Raw genomic sequence first — 22,426 nt, forward strand, 5'->3', positions numbered from 1 at the left:
CTGATTGTGTTGACCCATCTCAATATCTTCATTTTGTTGAAGGATTTTATCAAGGCAGAACCCACGGATGCCATGCGGACTCCGGTTCGCCACCTTGTGATGACCACGTGTGCCAACCTCATGTATCCTTTAATTCCCAGAGGTGTGCTAGTGGGTTGCATATTGGAACAGAGCCCAGAGATGTCAGCTGTAGACTGTCAGCCTGTCAGGAGCTTGTCAGTACCAGGTGTTTCATCTTCTTCTCTGGTTGTAAAAATCAGGGAACTTTCCCCAAACTCCCAGGTTTTCCAATAATCCTCGTTGGATGATTCTGGATATTCCTTCCCTCCTGATTCCAGGAATCTTCCAACCAGGATGTCTGGAAAACCTGGGCAGTTTTTGCAACCCTAGCCTCTACTGAGTGACATAGTTGGTCCTTGACCCCAGGTTGACCCCAGTAACCTGGAGCCGGCGCTGACGGAGAATGAGAACTTTGATATGCTGCGGACGTGTCTGAACGGTGTGTACGGCCTTCCCCCGGTGAACACTCCGGACAAGGACAGGGGAAAAGACGAGGAGGTGCTGGAGCCCCAACAGAGAGAGGTGAGAACTGGAGCATCTCAATACCTCGTTGTGATTCTTCACCGTCAGTGGGTTGCTGTAGTCAACAGGTGCACAAACCTGGAGGGGGAGCAAAATGAGAATTACTGTACATGTAGGTACATGAACCATTATTCATACAAATCAACCAATCCATATTGAAAAGGAAGTGTGTTCCTGATTCAGTATAATTGATCTTGACCCGAGTGCAATCAAACCATTGCATCGAGGACATTTCAAAGTCAGTGGATTGGCATAGGGTGAGTCACAAGCCATGTGACTAAAGCAGTAAGTGAATTATTATGTATCCTGTTATAGAGAAACCTTAGTTATGTTCAACTTTAGGACACACCTGAACAACAAGTATACATATACTGTATGCACAGACCTTCTCTCTGTGTGTAGACATACAGGCATCTCAACATAAACCTGCACTTTGTTCCTTCACACTCATTTTGTGACAGTATGAAACAGGGTGTTCGCGGGTCCTTAAAATCTTAATGTATTAATTTATCTGATTTGAATAATTTTAATAAGTCTTAAGAATGCCTTAAATTCAGTTTAAGTCTCTTAAATAATGTGACGGAGATGACTACACTGTTTTACAATGTGCTTCTGCGTAATTGTTGCTACAGTGACAAAAGGGCAATATTAAATAACAATCTAACCGCACTTTCAAGATGTTAGGTGTGTGTCGGGAGAGAGAAGGTAGCCTATACAATCAGACAACAACCCGATCTGGGATGATAAACGGACTTTGTCCTTCTTACCTAATACATTTTGCTTATGTTGGTGATGAGGCTACACAACGTTCCTGCAGATTGTTTTGGTTGTTAAAAACATTTTTTGCTCAACAGTAATGTGCATTAATCTGCTTCCTGAAATGAAAGAATCTGCCCTGTTTCGCTGCCGGCTCTCGCTCCTTCTCCCCCCTTTACACACGGAGTGAAGGGAGAGATGCGTTCTGATAAGAGCATACTGACAGTTGAGCAACATTTTAGAAATATAATTGTGGGAAAGACACAGCTGTTTTAAAACAACTACTGTTACTGTTAAGAGTAGAGTCTCAACCTTGTGTATACGGTAAAAATAATTTCTGTCAAGATGGAGGAAATGACACCACTTTACAAACGGATGATGAGCCAGTGGAACGGAGAGGGGCGTAGCATCTGGGGTGAATACAATGGAAGGTTTTTGTAGGATGTTACATTTACTGTTGGATCCACTGCATGTAACCAAAAGGTTTCTGGTTTCAATATTTGACTCGACAAGGTGAAAAATCTGAGCAAGGCACCTCAACCCTAATTAGCTCCAGGGGTGCCTCACTACTATGGCTGACCCTTTAAAGCCAACACATTTCACAACACATTTCACTGCACCTATCTGGTGTATGTGACAATACATTATATTTATTTATTTGTATCATTATGTAGCATAAAGCCTAGGACAATATACACAAACATGCAGGCAAATAAATCAAACTAATATTTGATTATTCTGGATCCTATTTTGTTATTGCACATCAGAATAACTATCATACATTCCCTGAACACGTCAGATGTCTATAATAATGTCTGTCTTTGCACTGGATAAAGTCAGTCTTAGAGCCTTCCCTCTCAGCTACCTTGCTTCAAAGTACCACCGTTTGATCCTGGATTCACTGAATGAGTTATTTTATTAGACTTTTTGGTTGTAGGCTAATGTTCTAGTCATATCCCATAATTATTATTGGATAATACCTCCAGGAGACCTACTGGGTGTGTGGACTTTTGTTCCAGCCCCAGTCTAACACGTCAGATTCTACAAATCAGCTGCTCAACAGGACCTTGTTAATCTGACTCGGTGCTGAATCAAACGCCTGCACACCCAGTGACCTGGTTCTCCAGGTGGAGAGTTGACCACGTGTTTATACACTTACTGTGCTGTATTTTTGACTTAAAGCATTTGTTCACAGTGGTATGTTGGTGATGTTATGAAGTATCATTGTAGCAGGTATAGGTATCGAAGCCTTAGTTTGTGATCTAGTTAATGATCAGCCCATTGGGCCTAAACAAATGCAGATGGGCGACTCCATGCTTCAGTCATCTATAGCCTAGCAGCCCAGGAATCATCAACTAGTTTCAGACGCAGGCTAATTAAAACAACAACAAAAATATTCATTTTTTTATTGAGCGGATGGAACATAATGACTAATAATTTGTAGACTACAAGTTGACCACAAGAAGCCCAAACAGATCAAACCTTGCTTACATTTGTGTATGATCACGTGTCTCTCTCTGTGTGGGAATGCTTGGGAACAGTCTTTAATTCAACTTCATGGAACCAGCAGATACCCTGACAGTGGAGATGGTAAAGCTTCTATCTACTGCTTTTCCCACAGGCGTTATACAAAGACACCTTCAATGCTCTTCAGGAGTTGTTGAGGAATATTCTTGCAAGAGACCTGAGTCCAGACGGACTTCAGAGTGTATTCAAGGTAAGTTGGTGATAAGAATTATACGCTTAAATGTTGACTTATTTATACCTTGATCTTGAACTCCACTTTGACCCTGTCTTTGGTTGTCCTCAGCACATTGAGGAGTGGTTGAGTTCTGTTCAGGGTCATGAGAGGGAGAGGGCGATGATCACCACCTCTCACATCCTAGAGTTCTACTTCAACAACCTCCACGTCAAAGTGAGTCAGAAAAACTTCTGCAAACCCTTCTTTCTCAGGTATATTTGGACCGTACTAGCTGAAGCCTTACTAGCTGAGTTCTGTAGACATGAACTAACAGCAAATATAGCTGCGTTTGTGTTCTTCAAAACGTTGCCATAATGTTCAGTAGTGTATCTTATGAGCTGACCGATGTTTGCAGTTGTTCTAAAGGCCCATTTGGAAGAAATATGGGGCTTGTGGTACCAGCACCACAAAATACTGAAGGACTCCTGGAGAACTCCTGGAGAACAGTAGTAGTTGATAAAAGTGCTTCTTTATTGTTAAAAGGATTCTTGGGGATTTTTGCAATGAGGCCATTTATTTACTTTCCCAGACTCTGATGAACAGGTGAACTGAACTAAAGTCTATGGGTATCTGCTAGCAGCAGCCTTGTAGATACCAGTCATTGCGCTAAAGCTAGTTAGCATTTGCTTGCGAAACAACCTCTAATTTCCTTAATACTGGACACAGAGTGATAAAAATGGTATCCACAAGTGGGGGAAGTAGATACAGGGCCTCCATACAGGGCCTCCATACAGGGCCTCCATACAGGGCCTCCATACAGGGCCTCATACAGGGCCTCATACAGGGCCTCATACAGGGCCTCATTGCCAAAATCCTGAAGGATCCCTTTAAACGTGGAACCAACCCATAGCCTTAATCTGGGTGTTCTGTCTTTGTAGAACATGGTAACCTTCCACAACCTGGGTTCTCTCCTGGGCCGCCTGGCCCCCCGATGCACCGACCCCAACCCCCTGGTCCGCAGGGCAGCCATCGACTGCATCTACACCCTGCTCTACATCCAGCTACGCTACGAAGGTACACACACACACACACACACACACACACAAACTGTCTCTGATTCAGGACGCCTTGTTTTGTTTAGTTTCCTATTCTCTGGTGACCAGCTTAATTCCCCCAGCGACCAGCTTAATTCCCCCAGCGACCAGCTTAATTCCCCCAGCGACCAGCTTAATTCCCCCAGCGACCAGCTTAATTCCCCCAGCGACCAGCTTAATGCGACCAGCTTAACTCCCCCAGCGACCAGCTTAACTCCCCCAGCGACCAGCTTAACTCCCCCAGCGACCAGCTTAACTCTCCCAGCGACCAATACAGCCCATTTGTGAGCCCCTTTAATACAGGAAACTCTGGTTCCTCCCAAAGGGCACCCTATTCCCTATATAGGGCCAATAAGGCTCTGGTCAAAAGGAGTTCACTATATAGCGAATGGGCTGCCATTTGGGAAGCACACCTCTGTTTGTGTGGCATTCCGCTGGGAGGGAGATTGCAGTGTGTGGAGCTCAGCTGCAGCTGGTCTCATTGTCTCCCTGCCCCGGTAGGCTTCTCTCTGGACTATAAAGACGACTCTGTGGAGAGACTGATCACACTGAGGGAGAACATGGACAACCCAGACCACTCTGTCCTCTACAAGACGTGCTCTGAGCTGGCCAAGGTGAGGATAGGAGAATACAGCATTACATAGTCAAACATATTTACACATGTTTCACCTTGGGTTTCAAAATTCTGGTCAACTCTTTCTGGAAAACCTGAGAATTTAGGGAAAGTTACTGGATTTTTGCAACTCTGCTTTCATAATGTGTGTGTTTATTTTGTCTGTCTTTTCCCCTCATCTGTGTAGATCATCAGTAAGCGTCTGCCCCAGCAGCAGCTCAACACTCTGATCTTCATGTTGATTGAGGGGCTGGTGGACTCCCAATCTAACTGCTCCAGAGCTTCCAGTGTTCTACTCAACACCCTGCTGAAAAACAGAGGAGCTGGACTACAAGACCTGGTTGGCTCTCACACTCACTGGCTCTCACACTCACTGGCTCTCTCACACACGTTCACCCCCTCTAAATGATCTGTGTGTGTCAGGTATCAGAGATGCTGGAGGTGCTTCACATCCGTCTGCAGATGATCAGTGAGGAGCAGGTGAAGGTGTCTGTGGCCCAGTCCATCCTCATCCTGGCTACACAGCACCTCCAGACTGTCATCAACACACTCATCTCCTACCCCCTGCCCTTCGACAGGTGAGAACCATCTCTCTTCCTCCTTCCCTCCATCTCCTACCCCCTGCCCTTCGGCAGGTGAGAACCATCTCTCCCTCCATCTCCTACCCCCTGCCCTTCGACAGGTGAGAACCATCTCTCCCTCCATCTCCTACCCCCTGCCCTTCGACAGGTGAGAACCATCTCTCTCTTCCTTTCCTCCCTCCATCTCCTACCCCCTGCCCTTCGACAGGTGAGAACCATCTCTCTCTTCCTCCCTCCATCTCCTACCCCCTGCCCTTCGACAGGTGAGAAACCATCTCTCCCTCCATCTCCTACCCCCTGCCCTTCGACAGGTGAGAACCATCCTCTCATCCTCCCTCCATCTCCTACCCCCTGCCCTTCGACAGGTGAGAACCATCTCCCTCCATCTCCTACCCCCTACCCTTCCTGAGAACCAGCTCCCTCCATCTCCTACCCCCTACCCTTGACAGGTGAGAACCATCTCTCTCTCCTTTCCTCCCTCCATCTCCTACCCCCTGCCCTTCGACAGGTGAGAACCATCTCTCTCTCCTCTCCTCCCTCCCTCCATCTCCTACCCCCTGCCCTTCGACAGGTGAGAACCATCTCTCCCTCCATCTCCTACCCCCTGCCCTTCGACAGGTGAGAACCATCTCTCTCTTCCTCTCCTCCCTCCCTCCATCTCCTACCCCCTGCCCTTCGACAGGTGAGAACCATCTCTCTCTTCCTCTCCTCCCTCCCTCCCCTACCCCCTACCCTTTGACAGGTGAGAACCATCTCTCCCTCCATCTCCTACCCCCTACCCTTTGACAGGTGAGAACCATCTCTCCCTCCATCTCCTACCCCCTACCCTTCGACAGGTGAGAACCATCTCTCCCTCCATCTCCTACCCCCTACCCTTCGACAGGTGAGAACCATCTCTCCCTCCATCTCCTACCCCCTACCCTTCGACAGGTGAGAACCATCTCTCCCTCCATCTCCTACCCCCTACCCTTTGACAGGTGAGAACCATCTCTCCCTCCATCTCCTACCCCCTACCCTTCGACAGGTGAGAACCATCTCTCTCTTCCTCTCCTCCCTCCCTCCATCTCCTACCCCCTACCCTTCGACAGGTGAGAACCATCTCTCCCTCCATCTCCTACCCCCTACCCTTTGACAGGTGAGAACCATCTCTCCCTCCATCTCCTACCCCCTACCCTTCGACAGGTGAGAACCATCTCTCCCTCCATCTCCTACCCCCTACCCTTCGACAGGTGAGAACCATCTCTCCCTCCATCTCCTACCCCCTACCCTTTGACAGGTGAGAACCATCTCTCTCTCCCTCTTCTATCTCCCCTCTGTTCAACAAGGAAGATTCCTCTGTTTTTGTTTCTCCATTTGACAAGTGACAGCTCTCTCCTCCTGTCCTTCTCCTTTCCAAAAGTCAACTCCCTTTCTCCCTGCTTCATTTGACATGTTAATTCTCTTGCTCTCACACACACACACACACACACACACACACACACACACACACACACACACACACACACACGAGTGAGACTCCATGAATCTTCCAACCAGTATTTCTGGAGAACTGATGGATTTGGGGAATGTTTGACATTTTGCAACTCTGTTTAGTAGCAGAGGAAATGTTTTCACTGCCTCCCATTCAAAGTGAGCCCTACCCCTCATGGTCACTTCTCCCTGTGTGATCCCCAGTTGGAGCTGTGAGATGTGGATTGCCCTGGGGGCAGACAGTAAACTGGCCTCTCAGATCATGGAGATGCTGATGGAGAAGCTCAACATCATGGTGCCCTACGTGGACAAGAAGGAGTCCATGATGAGAGGAGGCCTCACCAAGGTGGCCACCAGTCACCCTCTAGCTGTGAGTAGCAGGTTGTAGAGTGCTATGATGAGACTGTAGATATCTGGGTAGTGGTGTTTTGCTCGGTATATTTGTATCAAATGTACAAGTCTGAGCAATCATTTTCTATGCTATTCTATTGTCAGATGACCTGTGCCCTGAAGGAGATGATGCTGAACGGGCAGAGCCAGGAGGCGGTGGTGTCCCTGTTCCCCCAGCTCTTCAGCTCCCTGCTGGTCCGCCTGGGCTCCAGCGTGGGGGTCACACTACCCAAAGACATCAACAGCTCCGGAACACACAGGAAGAGCCCCACCAAAGTGTCCGCCGGCTTCGACGTGTGCGGGTGGGTTAGGAGACGACACACGCTAGCTAGCACATACTGTATCATAAGACACACGGGCTGGAGTGCAGGGACACTCCATTAGATCATCTGGAGAGACATACGCTAGCTAGCACATACTGTATCATAAGACACATGGGCTGGAGTGCAGGGACACTCCATTAGATCATCTGGAGAGACATACGCTAGCTAGCACATACTGTATCATAAGACACACGGGCTGGAGTGCAGGGACACTCCATTAGATCATCTGGAGAGACACACGCTAGCTAGCACATACTGTATCATAAGACACACGGGCTGGAGTGCAGGGACACTCCATTAGATCATCTGGAGAGACACACGCTAGCTAGCACATACTGTATCATAAGACACACGGGCTGGAGTGCAGGGACACTCCATTAGATCATCTGGAGAGACACACGCTAGCTAGCACATACTGTATCATAAGACACACGGGCTGGAGTGCAGGGACACTCCATTAGATCATCTGGAGAGACACACGCTAGCTAGCACATACTGTATCATAAGACACACGGGCTGGAGTGCAGGGACACTCCATTAGATCATCTGGAGAGACACACGCTAGCTAGCACATACTGTATCATAAGACACACGGGCTGGAGTGCAGGGACACTCCATTAGATCATCTGGAGAGACACACGCTAGCTAGCACATACTGTATCATAAGACACACGGGCTGGAGTGCAGGGACACTCCATTAGATCATCTGGAGAGACACACGCTAGCTAGCACATACTGTATCATAAGACACACGGGCTGGAGTGCAGGGACACTCCATTAGATCATCTGGAGAGACACACGCTAGCTAGCACATACTGTATCATAAGACACACGGGCTGGAGTGCAGGGACACTCCATTAGATCATCTGGAGAGACACACGCTAGCTAGCACATACTGTATCATAAGACACACGGGCTGGAGTGCAGGGACACTCCATTAGATCATCTGGAGAGACACACGCTAGCTAGCACATACTGTATCATAAGACACACGGGCTGGAGTGCAGGGACACTCCATTAGATCATCTGGAGAGACACACGCTAGCTAGCACATACTGTATCATAAGACACACGGGCTGGAGTGCAGGGACACTCCATTAGATCATCTGGAGAGACACACGCTAGCTAGCACATACTGTATCATAAGACACACGGGCTGGAGTGCAGGGACACTCCATTAGATTATCTGGAGAGACACACGCTAGCTAGCACATACTGTATCATAAGACACACGGGCTGGAGTGCAGGGACACTCCATTAGATCATCTGGAGAGACACACGCTAGCTAGCACATACTGTATCATAAGACACACGGGCTGGAGTGCAGGGACACTCCATTAGATCATCTGGAGAGACACACGCTAGCTAGCACATACTGTATCATAAGACACACGGGCTGGAGTGCAGGGACACTCCATTAGATTATCTAGAGAGACACTGTTAGAAAATAACTAGAGGTTAGGTCCTACAGGGGTCCACATATACCTCCCAGAAATGTGATACCGGAAGTCATCCACACATATAAAATGTAAATATACACTTAGTACTGGTGACATACTCTATGAAGTTCAGTACAGGTAATGACAGTATCTGTTTCACTGATCAAAGTTACCATACAATGTGAAGAAAAATGTAGTTATTTTTATTCAAGGTTTAACTCCTTTGTCTGTGTGTGTTCCTGGGTCTGCAGGGTAGCGGTGGAGGCGCTGCGGATCCTCCTGGCCCGGGCCCAGCTGGACCATGTAGTTAAACCCCTGGACCAGGAGGGGGCCTGGGACAAGATGAAGGACCCCCAGCAGCACATCACCGGGGTCACCCTCCTCGCCAGGTACACCCTGACCCTGGCTTCATGTCCACATCCTGGTTCAACCCTAACCTCAGCCCTAACTCTTTCTTCATGATATGTACAGTATAGCTACCCTATATGCTGTACCAGTTAGTGTGAGAGGTGTGTTGTTGTTTTCAGGGCCATGGCCAAACACGCAGGCCCTCGTCTCCCGGCCATAGTGGAGTGTCTGTGCCCCTGTCTCAACAACATCTACGAGTGTCAGAGGGTCACTATCACAGCCTTCTTCTCTGAGGTGAGCCAAGCCCAGGGCCCACTGTTGTAGGTCTGTAAGCCAAGCCCAGGGCCCACTGTTGTAGGTCTGTAAGCAAAGCCCAGGGCCCACTGTTGTAGGTCTGTAAGGTGAGCCAAGCCCAGGGCCCACTGTTGTAGGTCTGTAAGGTGAGCCAAGCCCAGGGCCCACTGTTGTAGGTCTGTAAGGTGAGCCAAGCCCAGGGCCCACTGTTGTAGGTCTGTAAGGTGAGCCAAGCCCAGGGCCCACTGTTGTAGGTCTGTAAGGTGAGCCAAGCCCAGGGCCCACTGTTGTAGGTCTGTAAGGTGAGCCAAGCCCAGGGCCCACTGTTGTAGGTCTGTAAGGTGAGCCAAGCCCAGGGCCCACTGTTGTAGGTCTGTAAGGTGAGCCAAGCCCAGGGCCCACTGTTGTAGGTCTGTAAGGTGAGCCAAGCCCAGGGCCCACTGTTGTAGGTCTGTAAGGTGAGCCAAGCCCAGGGCCCACTGTTGTAGGTCTGTAAGGTGAGCCAAGCCCAGGGCCCACTGTTGTAGGTCTGTAAGGTGAGCCAAGCCCAGGGCCCACTGTTGTAGGTCTGTAAGGAGGGAATATGGTAGAATGTCCACCACCACACTGATTATACCCATCCAGACCCTTCACATCTGCAAACATATAAATCCTGTGTCACACCCAGCAATTTGGATGCAATTTCTGTTGCAGATGCAAGTGACATCAGCTTTGCTGCTACACAAAGCAATTCAAATGCAATAGAAATTGCATGCAACATCCAACCCTGTCATACATCATGGTATCATAAATTATTTGTTTTGCCAAACGTTTGGTAATTGTAACATAATCGTTATAGACAATGCTGGCTGTAAAATTTAGCTAGTTATCGAAAATGTTGCTGTTTTGCCAAGCTACTGTAACTAGCTAGCAAACCAAGCTAGCGATGAGCTAAGTTAGCTAGCTAGCGCAGTTCATGTTGGACAGAAAGGTCTGGGGGAGGAGACAAGTTAAAGAAGGATTTTTAAGCCTTGAGACAATTGAGATATGGAGTGTATATGTGTACCATTCAGAAGGTGAATGGGCAAGACAATATAGAAGTGTCTTTGAACAGGGTATGGTAGTACAGTAGGTTCCAGGCATACTGGTTTGTGTCAAGAACTGCAACTCTGCTTACTAAGCTAACATTTTGTTGATGTATTTAACCCCTTAGTTTAAGCACTAAACTATCTCCATAAAGTTCCATGTATATTTTTTTAAAAGTGGTGCACGGCTACCTTCAGACTAGTCTTATAAGGGTTGTGGGCGTCCTGGAGTGAAACAACTGACATGTACATGTTTGTGAGGATCATATTAGTGTGTAGCCCAAACTGTTCAAACACTACAGACAGCAGTTGGCAGATCGGATGTACCCGTGATGCTTGTGGGGGGGGTCGTAAGGTAAAACCTGGTGTTGGAGGGGGGGCTGCCCACAGGTGTGACAGAGTTAGGATGTCAAACTGGACATAGTGGCTTTACAGTATTATAATACTTAGAAGGGATTGCATTTTAATTGTCGTTGTCACCAGGAGTCAAAGTAGTTTACATTGCATTTGTTGTGCTTTTGTAGGTCTCCTTCATGTATATCTCAATGTACCGGCTTCACACTGTGTTCTGTCTCTGTGTGTAAGGCTAGTTGCTGAACCACTGTGTTCTGTCTCTGTGTGTAACGCTAGTTGCTGAACCACTGTGTTCTGTCTCTGTGTGTAAGGCTAGTTGCTGAACCACTGTGTTCTGTCTCTGTGTGTAACGCTAGTTGCTGAACCACTGTGTTCTGTCTCTGTGTGTAAGGCTAGTTGCTGAACCACTGTGTTCTGTCTCTGTGTGTAACGCTAGTTGCTGAACCACTGTGTTCTGTCTCTGTGTGTAAGGCTAGTTGCTGAACCACTGTGTTCTGTCTCTGTGTGTAAGGCTAGTTGCTGAACCACTGTGTTCTGTCTCTGTGTGTAAGGCTAGTTGCTGAACCACTGTGTTCTGTCTCTGTGTGTAAGGCTAGTTGCTGAACCACTGTGTTCTGTCTCTGTGTGTAAGGCTAGTTGCTGAACCACTGTGTTCTGTCTCTGTGTGTAAGGCTAGTTGCTGAACCACTGTGTTCTGTCTCTGTGTGTAAGGCTAGTTGCTGAACCACTGTGTTCTGTCTCTGTGGGTAACGCCAGTTGCTGAACTACTGTGTTCTGTCTCTGTAACGCTAGTTGCTGAACTACTGTGTTCTGTCTCTGTAACGCTAGTTGCTGAACCACTGTGTTCTGTCTCTGTAACGCTAGTTGCTGAACTACTGTGTTCTGTCTCTGTAACGCTAGTTGCTGAACCACTGTGTTCTGTCTCTGTATTGCTAGTTGCTGAACTACTGTGTTCTGTCTCTGTAACGCTAGTTGCTGAACCACCACGTAGTGACAGAGCTGATGATGATGGATGTCCTGATGAACAACATGATGGAGCGTATCTCTGACCCCTGCTGTACCGTCCGCATGCTGGCCGTCAGGGGGCTGGGGAACATCGCTGTGGGATCACCTGAGAAGGTACATATGGAGGGGGGAGGGGAGGTGCTGGTTGTCAGGGGGCTGGGGAACATCGCTGTGGGATCACCTGAGAAGGTACATATGGAGGGGGAGGGGAGGTGCTGGTTGTCAGGGGGCTGGGGACCATCACCATAGGATCACCTGAGAAGGTACATATGGAGGGGGGAGGGGAGGTGCTGGTTGTCAGGGGCTGGGGAACATCACCATAGGATCACCTGAGAAGGTACATATGGAGGGGGGAGGGGAGGTGCTGGTTGTCAGGGGACTGGGGACCATCACCATAGGATCACCTGAGAAGATACATATGGAGGGGGGAGGGGAGGTGCTGGTTGTCAGGGGACTGGGGAACATCACCATAGGATCACCTGAGAAGATACATATGGAGGGGGGAGGGGAGGTGCTGGTTGTCAGGGGACTGGGGAACATCACCATAGGATCACCTGAGAAGGTACATATGGAGGGGGGAGGGGAGGTGCTGGTTGTCAGGGGACTGGGGAACATCACCATAGGATCACCTGAGAAGGTACATATGGAGGGGGGAGGGGAGGTGCTGGTTGTCAGGGGGCTGGGGAACATCACCATAGGATCACCTGAGAAGGTACATATGGAGGGGGAGGGGAGGTGCTGGTTGTCAGGGGGCTGGGGAACATCACCATAGGATCACCTGAGAAGGTACATATGGAGGGGGGAGGGGAGGTGCTGGTTGTCAGGGAGCTGGGGAACATCACCATAGGATCACCTGAGAAGATACATATGGAGGGGGGAGGGGAGGTGCTGGTTGTCAGGGGGCTGGGATACATCACCATAGGATCACCTGAGAAGGTACATATGGAGGGGGGAGGGGAGGTGCTGGTTGTCAGGGGGCTGGGGACCATCACCATAGGATCACCTGAGAAGGTACATATGGAGGGGGGAGGGGAGGTGCTGGTTGTCAGGGGGCTGGGATACATCACCATAGGATCACCTGAGAAGGTACATATGGAGGGGGGAGGGGAGGTTCTGGTTGTCAGGGGGCTGGGGACCATCACCATAGGATCACCTGAGAAGGTACTTATGGAGGGGGGAGGGGAGGTGCTGGTTGTCAGGGGGCTGGGGAACATCACCATAGGATCACCTGAGAAGGTATGACTAATCTTACCTCAATGTGGCAATATTACGCAGGCAAAAAGTATTAACAGAAGTTTCAAGAGATATCAGATGGATCGGGTTAGGATATACTACAGAGCAGGAGCAATGAGTTAGCCAGATATGTTTTATAAACAACCCAAAATATATATTGATTTTCTGGTTCATTAAGAAATCTGAACTGTGTTTTTGGTTGAATCAATTAGACCATGCCAATTTCAAGCTTATATAAAATAAGTGATTTCAGAATATTAGGCAAGTTCTGGCTAATCCTACTTTGTAGTACATCCTTCTCGTCTAACCAAGACAGAAGCAGAGGGGAACAATGTTTCAGACAAATATGCATCTCCTAGGTAATCACAACCTATACCAAATCTATTTTCTAGGTAAATAAGTATGCCAAGGAGCTGCTGGCTGCTATGAGCTCTGGGATGGAGGAGAAGGACGACCCTGGGAAACTCATCACCCTGGAGGCCATGTCGGGCCTGTCCAAGGTGCTCCTCTACCTGGACAAGAAGAACGTCCAGCTGCTGGTCGTCTACATCTTCATGAAGATCAAACCCTTCCTGGAGAGTGTGAGTTGAGCAGATACACACATCTGTTGTCATGGTTACCACCCTGCTGCAGCCCACTGTTGTCATGGTAGCATTACTACCCTGCTGCAGCCCACTGTTGTCATGGTAGCATTACCACCCTGCTGCAGCCCACTGCTGGATTGCCTCTGAAGCTAAGCAGGGTTGGTCCTGGTCGGTCCCTAGATAGGAGACCAGATGCTGCTGGAAGTGGTGTGGGAGGGCCCCAATGCCCCAGGGCAGTGATTGGGGACATTGCCCTGTGTAGGGTGCTGTCTTTCGGATGGGACGTTAAACTGGTGTCCTGACTCTCTGTGGTCACTAAAGATCCCATGGCACTTATTGTTAGAGTAGGGGTGTTAACCCTGGTGTCCTGGCTAAATTCCCAATCTGGCCCTCATACCGTCACCTAATCATCCCAAGCTTACTATTGGCTCATTCATCGCCACTATTCCCCAGATCATTGCTGTAAATGGGAATGTGTTTTTCAGTCAACTTAATTGGTAGTTTGGGTTCAATCAAATAAATAGAGGTGAATCCTGGTCCCTGTACATTGATTCCATGTCCAGTAGCTTTTGTCTATTGACTTTATTACTTAGGGGCGGCAGGTTCAGTGTGTGTTTTGATATTTTAACCTGCGTGTCGTGATCGCGTTTGGTGTAGGGGGACAAAATAAAGTGGGTAGAGCGTTGGACTTGTAACTGAAAGGTTGCAAGATCGAATCCCAGCTCTAATAAGGTAAAAATCTGTCATTCTGCCCCTGAAAAAGGCAGTTAACCCACTGTTCCTAGGCCGTCATTGAAAACAATAATTTGTTCTTAACTGACTTGCCTTGTTAAATAAAGGTTAAATAAATAAAAAATAATACGATTACTGAAACTTTGCAAGGTTGCAAAAGAGGTTTCTTACCTTTAAAAATGTTTTTTTTTTTTTTAAACCTTTATTTAACTAGGCAAGTCAGTTAAGAACAAATTATTGTTTTAAATGATGGGTTTAGGTTGGATCCTCTCAAGGTTCTCTGTTATGTAGGTCTACTGCTGTGTGTTAATGTAATGATGGGTTTAGGTTGGATCCTCTCATGGTTCTCTGTTATGTAGGTCTACTGGTGTGTGTTAATGTTATGATGGGTTTAGGTTGAATCCTCTCATGGTTCTCTGTTATGTAGGTCTACTGGTGTGTGTTAATGTAATGATGGGTTTAGGTTGAATCCTCTCAAGGTTCTCTGTACTGTAGGTCTACTGCTGTGTGTTAATGTAATGATGGGTTTAGGTTGGATCCTCTCAAGGTTCTCTGTTATGTAGGTCTACTGGTGTGTGTTAATGTAATGATGGGTTTAGTGTGAATCCTCTCAAGGTTCTCTGTTATGTAGGTCTACTGCTGTGTGTTAATGTAATGATGGGTTTAGGTTGGATCCTCTCAAGGTTCTCTGTTATGTAGGTCTACTGCTGTGTGTTAATGTAATGATGGGTTTAGGTTGAATCCTCTCAAGGTTCTCTGTTATGTAGGTCTACTGGTGTGTGTTAATGTAATGATGGGTTTAGGTTGGATCCTCTCAAGGTTCTCTGTTATGTAGGTCTACTGGTGTGTGTTAATGTAATGATGGGTTTAGTGTGAATCCTCTAACTGCGCTCCTGTACTGTAGGTCTACTGCTGTGTGTTAATGTAATGATGGGTTTAGTGTGAATCCTCTAACTGCGCTCCTGTACTGTAGGTCTACTGCTGTGTGTTAATGTAATGATGGGTTTAGTGTGAATCCTCTAACTGCGCTCCTGTACTGTAGGTCTACTGGTGTGTGTTAATGTAATGATGGGTTTAGTGTGAATCCTCTAACTGCGCTCCTGTACTGTAGGTCTACTGCTGTGTGTTAATGTAATGATGGGTTTAGTGTGAATCCTCTAACTGCGCTCCTGTACTGTAGGTCTACTGCTGTGTGTTAATGTAATGATGGGTTTAGTGTGAATCCTCTAACTGCGCTCCTGTACTGTAGGTCTACTGCTGTGTTTTAATGTAATGATGGGTTTAGTGTGAATCCTCTAACTGCGCTCCTGTACTGTAGGTCTACTGCTGTGTGTTAATGTAATGATGGGTTTAGTGTGAATCCTCTAACTGCGCTCCTGTACTGTAGGTCTACTGCTGTGTGTTAATGTAATGATGGGTTTAGTGTGAATCCTCTAACTGCGCTCCTGTACTGTAGGTCTACTGCTGTGTGTTAATGTAATGATGGGTTTAGTGTGAATCCTCTAACTGCGCTCCTGTACTGTAGGTCTACTGCTGTGTGTTAATGTAATGATGGGTTTAGTGTGAATCCTCTCATGGTTCTCTGTACTGTAGGTCTACTGCTGTGTTTTAATGTAATGATGGGTTTAGTGTGAATCCTCTAACTGCGCTCCTGTACTGTAGGTCTACTGCTGTGTTTTAATGTAATGATGGGTTTAGTGTGAATCCTCTAACTGCGCTCCTGTACTGTTGACCCAACAGGAGAATGATGAGATCCGCTGTGCCTCCATCATGCTCCTGGGGAACCTGTCGAAGTTTGGTTCAGGAGAGCCTGTGTTCAAAGACCAGATCCACAACGTACTGGTCAGCCTGCTGCTGCACCTCAGTGACCCCAACCTGCAGGTGGTCAAGGTGGGTAACTTCACATCAACACTCAGGCAGTGGACTTGGGGAACTATGGTTCTACAAACTGGTTTGATGTTTGGTATACTATACCTGTTGTCTAGTTTTCTTTGCAGTCCTGTGCTTTACATACCTAGAATTAATCTGATATAGTCTGGTTTATATCATAGATTAATCTGATATAGTCTGGTTTATCTTCCTGATACTACCCATCCCGCATGCGGGAGCGTAATCATAGCCTCAAACTAATTACCATAACACAGCGGACAAATCTTCCAAGAAAATGTTCCTATTCATGAAAATCACAAATGAAATATATTGAGACACAGCTTAGCCTTTTGTTAATCACACTGTCATCTCAGATTTTCAAAATATGCTTCACAGCCAATGCTAGACAAGCATTTGTGTAAGTTTATCATGGCATAATGCTATGCTAGGCTCTGCTACCAGCAGGCAACATTTTCACGAAAATAAGAAAAGCAATCAAATTAAATCATTTACCTTTGAAGAACTTAGGATGTTTTCACTCAGGAGACTCCCAAGTTAGATAGCAAATTTTCCTTTTTTCCAAAAATATTATATTTGTAGTTGAAATAGCTCCGTTTGTTCTTCACGTTTGGCTGAGAAATCGACCGGAAAATGCAGTCACTACAACGCCGAACTTTTTCCCAAATTGGCTCCATAATATCGACAGAAACATGGCAAACGTTGTTTTGAATCAATCCTCAAGGTGTTTTTCACATATCTATTTGATAAAATATCCACCGGGACAATTGGTTTCTCATAAGAAGCGATTGGAAAAATGGCTACTTGTGTACTTTATGCAAGATTTTCTGCGGGAGCCATCATGTGACCACTTGCTCAATGTGGTCCCTTACGGCTATTCTTCAACATAAATGCGTAAAAAGACGTCACAATGCTGTAGACACCTTGGGGAATACGTAGAAAGTGTAAGCTCATTCGTAGCCCATTCACAGCCATATAAGGAGTCATTGGCATGCAGGGCTTTCAAAAAATGGGGCACTTCCTGGTTGGATTTTTATCTGGGTTTCGCCTGTAACATCAGTTCTGTTGCACTCAGACAATATCTTTGCAGTTTTGGAAACGTCAGTGTTTTCTATCCAAAGCTGTCAATTATATGCATAGTCGGGCATCTTGTCGTGACAAAATATCCCATTTAAAATGGGAACGTGTTTTATTCAAAAATGAAAATACTGCCCCCTAGTTACAAAAGGTTATATCAAAGATTCATCTGATATAGTCTGGTTTATGTCATAGATTAAAGTAAACGATACATTATTACGTCATGTGGATTGAACTGAAGCAGCCTTTGTGCAGAGACTCAGATGGTAGGCTAAAAGACTGTTTCCTGTCTGTTTGTCCGTGCAGGCGTGTAAGTATGCCATGCGAGTGTGTGCTCCGGTGGTGGGCTCAGAGCTCATCACCACTATGTTCCAGAACCATCTCCACGAGGACAAGAGTCTGCACTACGGAGAGTTCATCAACGACCTCACCAAATATATTGTGAGTTGATCACTGTCTAATACTGTAATACTCTACTCACCATCCACAAACTGGTACAGACCTCACCGTCGGCCATCAAAACCAGTAACGGAGATCTGGCGTCAGGAGGCGGAAATGATTTACTGTTGTAAACAGCTTTTTAAATGCGTTGCACGCTATGCAATCACTAGAGCAGTTGCCTTGGAAACCCACCTTGAATAATGTTCTACTACAAAAGGTTACAGTTATTTTTCTCTCTTCATATGATAGAACTGTTCTTTGATCTGTCCCCAGATTCAAGACTTCCCTGGCATGCTCAACTTCTACCACATCACTGTCATCCAGTTCTTCAAAAGCAGCTGGGCCGAGGTTCGGGCCGGCGCTGCTATGTTTATCGGTAGGTAGGGAAACTGGTTAGTGGGATGTCTCTGTTTCCTCAACTTCACCTCAACACCAGGGTTGGGTTCTATTTCAATTCAGGAAGTACACTGAAATCCCAATTCTCTTCAATGCTTTTCAATAAGGAAAATTGGAATTTAGTTTACCTTGTGAATTGACCTCAACCCTGCTCAACATGGCTCTGCTCTGTGTCTTAGCTTCTGTAGCTATCCCTTTGTAGTCATTCGTGAGTTAGAAAAGTATTAGTCATTTTTCAGACAGTGTTCTGTTATTAATATAGGATACATGTCATAATTAGTTGTAATTTTCAAGAAGAGAATATCAGTGAAGCTGTTTGCACAAACCAAATATTCTCTCTCATTTACCATGGTAGAGATTTTCACTTAAATATTTATCTAATGAAACGTTAAAGTCCTTTATTTCTTTGTAGGTTTCCTTCTGGGTAATCTTCCTGAGGAATTATTTTCTCACATCAACATGGGGAGTGTGACCAAAGGTAGGCTGTTTCTCTAGTTCTGCTTCCCAGTGAGTTGGGCCTGTTGGAACGGTTGTAGTAATCTGTGTGATGAGTACTCCTTCCATGTGATATTACTGTCACTAAAGGTGCTTGTGTATGTCGGGCCAGGAGTTATTCCTGCTCAGATCCAAGGGATCAGGGAAACCTCCTCATACTCATCGTCTTCTGTCTGATCAGGGAAACCTCCTCATACTCATTGTCTTCTGTCTGACCAGGGATCAGGGAAACCTCCTCATACTCATTGTCTTCTGTCTGACCAGGGATCAGGGAAACCTACCTCATACTCATTGTCTTCTGTCTGACCAGGGAAACCTACCTCATACTCATTGTCTTCTGTCTGACCAGGGAAACCTCCTCATACTCATTGTCTTCTGTCTGACCAGGGATCAGGGAAACCTACCTCATACTCATTGTCTTCTGTCTGACCAGGGAAACCTACCTCATACTCATTGTCTTCTGTCTGACCAGGGAAACCTCCTCATACTCATTGTCTTCTGTCTGACCAGGGATCAGGGAAACCTCATTTTCTTGTCTGACCAGCGTTGCATAGGAGTGATGCCACCTGGGGGAAGACAATGACCTCATACTGTGTTCTGTGTGTGGTGTCTCCCAGGTCTGGTCATGCTGCTCCAGGACCCAGACCCAGTGGTGAGAGTCAAGGCAGCTGAAGCTATGGGCCACTTCCATTGAACAGACACACATCCTGCCTGCCATTCATTACTTCATTAGCTGTTTTAGAGTTGTTCATGTTACTGTTTTCTACAAAGATGATCTGGTACTTCACATGTTGACAGTGCAACTTGAATTAGTCTGTGAAAATATGTATTAGTGACCAAAGACTGTACCTCCATGTATAGAAAAACATGCATAGCACTTTGGAGCAGTATTATGAAATCTGACACTTTTTGAATTTGTCTTTTAGAATGTTGACAGTGGGTTAGGTCAATTGGCCAATGGGCTTGACCTCCGCTGAGCTTAGTGTTTTGCTGAATTCCAAATGGAGCCCTATCCCCTCTTCCCTAAGCACACCTGTAGACCTGAAGGGATTAGAAAAGTTTAGGCAATATGGTAGTTACTTCCTTGGCCTCCTGATGGGATTTGCCTGCTGGATGGAATCTCCACCTAATTGGTTATAGCTGTCTGTCCCTTTCAGGTCAGGAAAAGGGCCTTGCGGGGAGGGGCTAGGGGTTGATCTCCAGCCTCTATTCACACTAGTGTAGTGGATCAACCCCTGAAACACACGTAGGGCTGGCACTATTACCCTGTAACCCACGGTTATGGATGAATACCGGATAGAAAGTAACCTCCATTACCATAGAAAATTAATGTGTGCAGTGAAGTCCCTTTCTTCTGCAACATGGACTCTTGATTAAACTTTGTTGTAATGTAGAATGTTCATTCAAATTATGTTAACTGCTGTGGCTCATGCAATGGAATGTACTGTACTTTTTGTCATGTCTATTGAGTTGAATCACCAAATCACAGCACATATTTTACTTCCTGCTTTGGTCCTATGGGTAGACTCGCAATGACTGCCAGTCCACCCATTATGCCAACGTTGAGTTGAACGGGGACTCCCGTTCTATTCATTCTGTTTCTATGGCAGCACATGCAGTCAGGAACGGAGGAGAAATGTGCGTCTACATTTATTAATTTGTATTTATTTTGCTATTTGAACGGTTGTTACGGTGACCGCAGTCATTTGGTGACGAAACTGCCGTTCTACAAAGCTCCATGACCGTCACAGCCCTCCACTCAAGGATGGGCAGTTATCAGCCACGTCCAAGGAGGCTGTCTGTCAGCGAGGATGGCCCAAAACCATTCCATGTACCTGTTCTTACAGTTACTTCTGAGGCAGAAGGGATTTCAGAGGCTCCATTTATTCCCGTGCTAGCATTGTTTAACAACAGAACTGCATCCTGAAACACTATTGTAGCTAGTTCAGAAAATGTCTTGTAGGAACAGGAGATTACTCCTGACCACGAGACCTCACCAGGGGGGAAAACAGGCCCTAGTTATATAGTTATACATTGAGGGCCCAGAGTTTCTACTTGTCAGGTCAGGGAAAACACCTGGGTCACTTTCATTAGGACCACGCAACGGAAAATGAATATGGGAAGTTAGTCCAGATAGTCCCTCCCTGTTTTCTTCCGTTTGGTGCCTAATGAACGTGATCTCTAGTCTTTATCTGTTCTTCTTTACCCCAGGTACAACATGTACGCAACCAGGCACTCCCGTGGAGTTGCCACAGTGCCAAATAATCAGACCTGGATTTAAATACTATTTGATTTATTTCAAAAATAGTGTGGTTTACTTTAACCTGCCAGAGGGGCTGGGTTGGCAGTTTAGCCAGCGCTTTTCTATTGGATCCATTGTGCCAGCAGGCAAGCAGAATTAAGAACACCTAATGTACTTGAAATGATTCCAAATAGTATTTGAACCCATATCTACAAATAATAGTTTTACTGGGTAGCTGCATTAAGATGGACACAACCTTTTCTTTCTTTTCACATCGCTCCTAGTCTTATCTCACACTCTTTCTCTTAAAAGATGCACTTCACTTTTCCACTCCTGTCCGTTTCATGTGATTGGGTTAGGGTACTGATTATAACAGGTTATGAGGTCTTGAGATGACATTCCTGTCGAGAGGTTTTACGGTGCACTACTTAATCAGTCTGTCATTGTACACAGTGAATGAAACATCCACATGTTTTGTTGTTTAACTGGTGGATAGAGATGTTTTCCTGTGGTAAAGTGCAGTCTAGGCGCTATTTAATGTGTTGCCTACATTGGGTAAAAGTCCTGGTCCTAAAGTACAGCTGGATTGGACCTGTGTGTCTCAGTGTCTGGGCTGTTGAAGGGTTACTGGGGATGATGGCTGTTCTGTTGGACCATTCTTTGTTAATGTCATATTTTAACGTGACATCTTTCAATAATGGACATGGAAAAATATGATATGCACACTGTGTTAATTTGAAACGGAAATCATATTTTATTTACAAAATAAAGTGACGATCCCTATAAAAATAACTGGTGTCCTGAGCCTTTTATGTCACAATTGTTCAAAGAAAAGCACTAAGACATAATAAATCATATGGTTATTAAAGCTGTTTTCTAAGGAAAGTATGGAGAAAGATGAATATATAAAGGAAAGGTACTTCTATACTATTGAGTATATAAACTGTATGTGGAAGCTTATTTGATAACCTGTGGGAGTCCCCTGCTCTCCTCACACAGCATTCATCTGGAAAGGCATCTGCCTGATGGAAGTGAATTGGGGAATAAGATTTAATTGTGTCCATCAGAGCAGTTTTTCTAAATGACTAATGGTTTTTAATATATCTCACTTTAAAGTACTGTCCACTGGGTCTCTTCACAACTCCTCAAAAGGAAGAGAGGAGAGTATTGGTTGGGTAGTTTGAAGACAGAAAAAGAAAGTGAGTCTCACCCAGCAGTATTTGGATCTGTAGTGTTCAAGGTGAACCAAACCATTGGTGATGAAGTTTAACTCTAGGCCATATAATTGATGTTACATTCACTGCACGTTCTAACTGGCCACTGTATTCAACTGCAGTCAGCAGAT

General features: G+C 46.1%; 1 protein-coding gene and 1 long non-coding RNA gene across 3 annotated transcripts in view; both read left to right on the plus strand.

Moving 5' to 3' along the window:
- Window positions 1–21,873, plus strand: part of mroh1 (maestro heat-like repeat family member 1) — a 47,021-nt gene extending 25,148 nt beyond the window's left edge. The window contains exons 25-47 of the mRNA XM_052514109.1: window positions 43–122; window positions 438–582; window positions 2,960–3,055; window positions 3,149–3,253; window positions 3,958–4,093; window positions 4,615–4,727; window positions 4,914–5,066; window positions 5,150–5,304; window positions 5,412–5,455; window positions 5,879–6,049; window positions 6,285–6,395; window positions 6,490–6,583; window positions 6,982–7,147; window positions 7,273–7,469; window positions 9,181–9,318; window positions 9,457–9,571; window positions 11,962–12,108; window positions 13,620–13,808; window positions 16,284–16,433; window positions 17,814–17,948; window positions 18,222–18,324; window positions 18,757–18,822; window positions 19,457–21,873. Of these exons, the coding sequence (XP_052370069.1) occupies window positions 43–122; window positions 438–582; window positions 2,960–3,055; window positions 3,149–3,253; window positions 3,958–4,093; window positions 4,615–4,727; window positions 4,914–5,066; window positions 5,150–5,304; window positions 5,412–5,455; window positions 5,879–6,049; window positions 6,285–6,395; window positions 6,490–6,583; window positions 6,982–7,147; window positions 7,273–7,469; window positions 9,181–9,318; window positions 9,457–9,571; window positions 11,962–12,108; window positions 13,620–13,808; window positions 16,284–16,433; window positions 17,814–17,948; window positions 18,222–18,324; window positions 18,757–18,822; window positions 19,457–19,533 (2,886 nt within the window). The 3' untranslated portion in view covers window positions 19,534–21,873. The remainder of the gene's footprint in view (window positions 1–42; window positions 123–437; window positions 583–2,959; window positions 3,056–3,148; window positions 3,254–3,957; window positions 4,094–4,614; window positions 4,728–4,913; window positions 5,067–5,149; window positions 5,305–5,411; window positions 5,456–5,878; window positions 6,050–6,284; window positions 6,396–6,489; window positions 6,584–6,981; window positions 7,148–7,272; window positions 7,470–9,180; window positions 9,319–9,456; window positions 9,572–11,961; window positions 12,109–13,619; window positions 13,809–16,283; window positions 16,434–17,813; window positions 17,949–18,221; window positions 18,325–18,756; window positions 18,823–19,456) is intronic.
- LOC127927564 (uncharacterized) lies at window positions 13,816–16,274 on the plus strand. 2 transcript variants are annotated; one of them, XR_008128008.1, is made up of 3 exons: window positions 13,816–14,834; window positions 14,903–14,938; window positions 15,007–16,274. It is a non-coding gene; the product is annotated as an uncharacterized LOC127927564 (long non-coding RNA). The 2 variants fall into 2 exon arrangements; XR_008128007.1 differs by having other exon boundaries at window positions 15,075–16,274.
- Window positions 21,874–22,426: the final 553 nt, after the last annotated feature.

This window comes from Oncorhynchus keta, unplaced genomic scaffold (genome assembly GCF_023373465.1).
Source record: "Oncorhynchus keta strain PuntledgeMale-10-30-2019 unplaced genomic scaffold, Oket_V2 Un_scaffold_1526_pilon_pilon, whole genome shotgun sequence".
Lineage (NCBI taxonomy): Eukaryota > Metazoa > Chordata > Actinopteri > Salmoniformes > Salmonidae > Oncorhynchus > Oncorhynchus keta.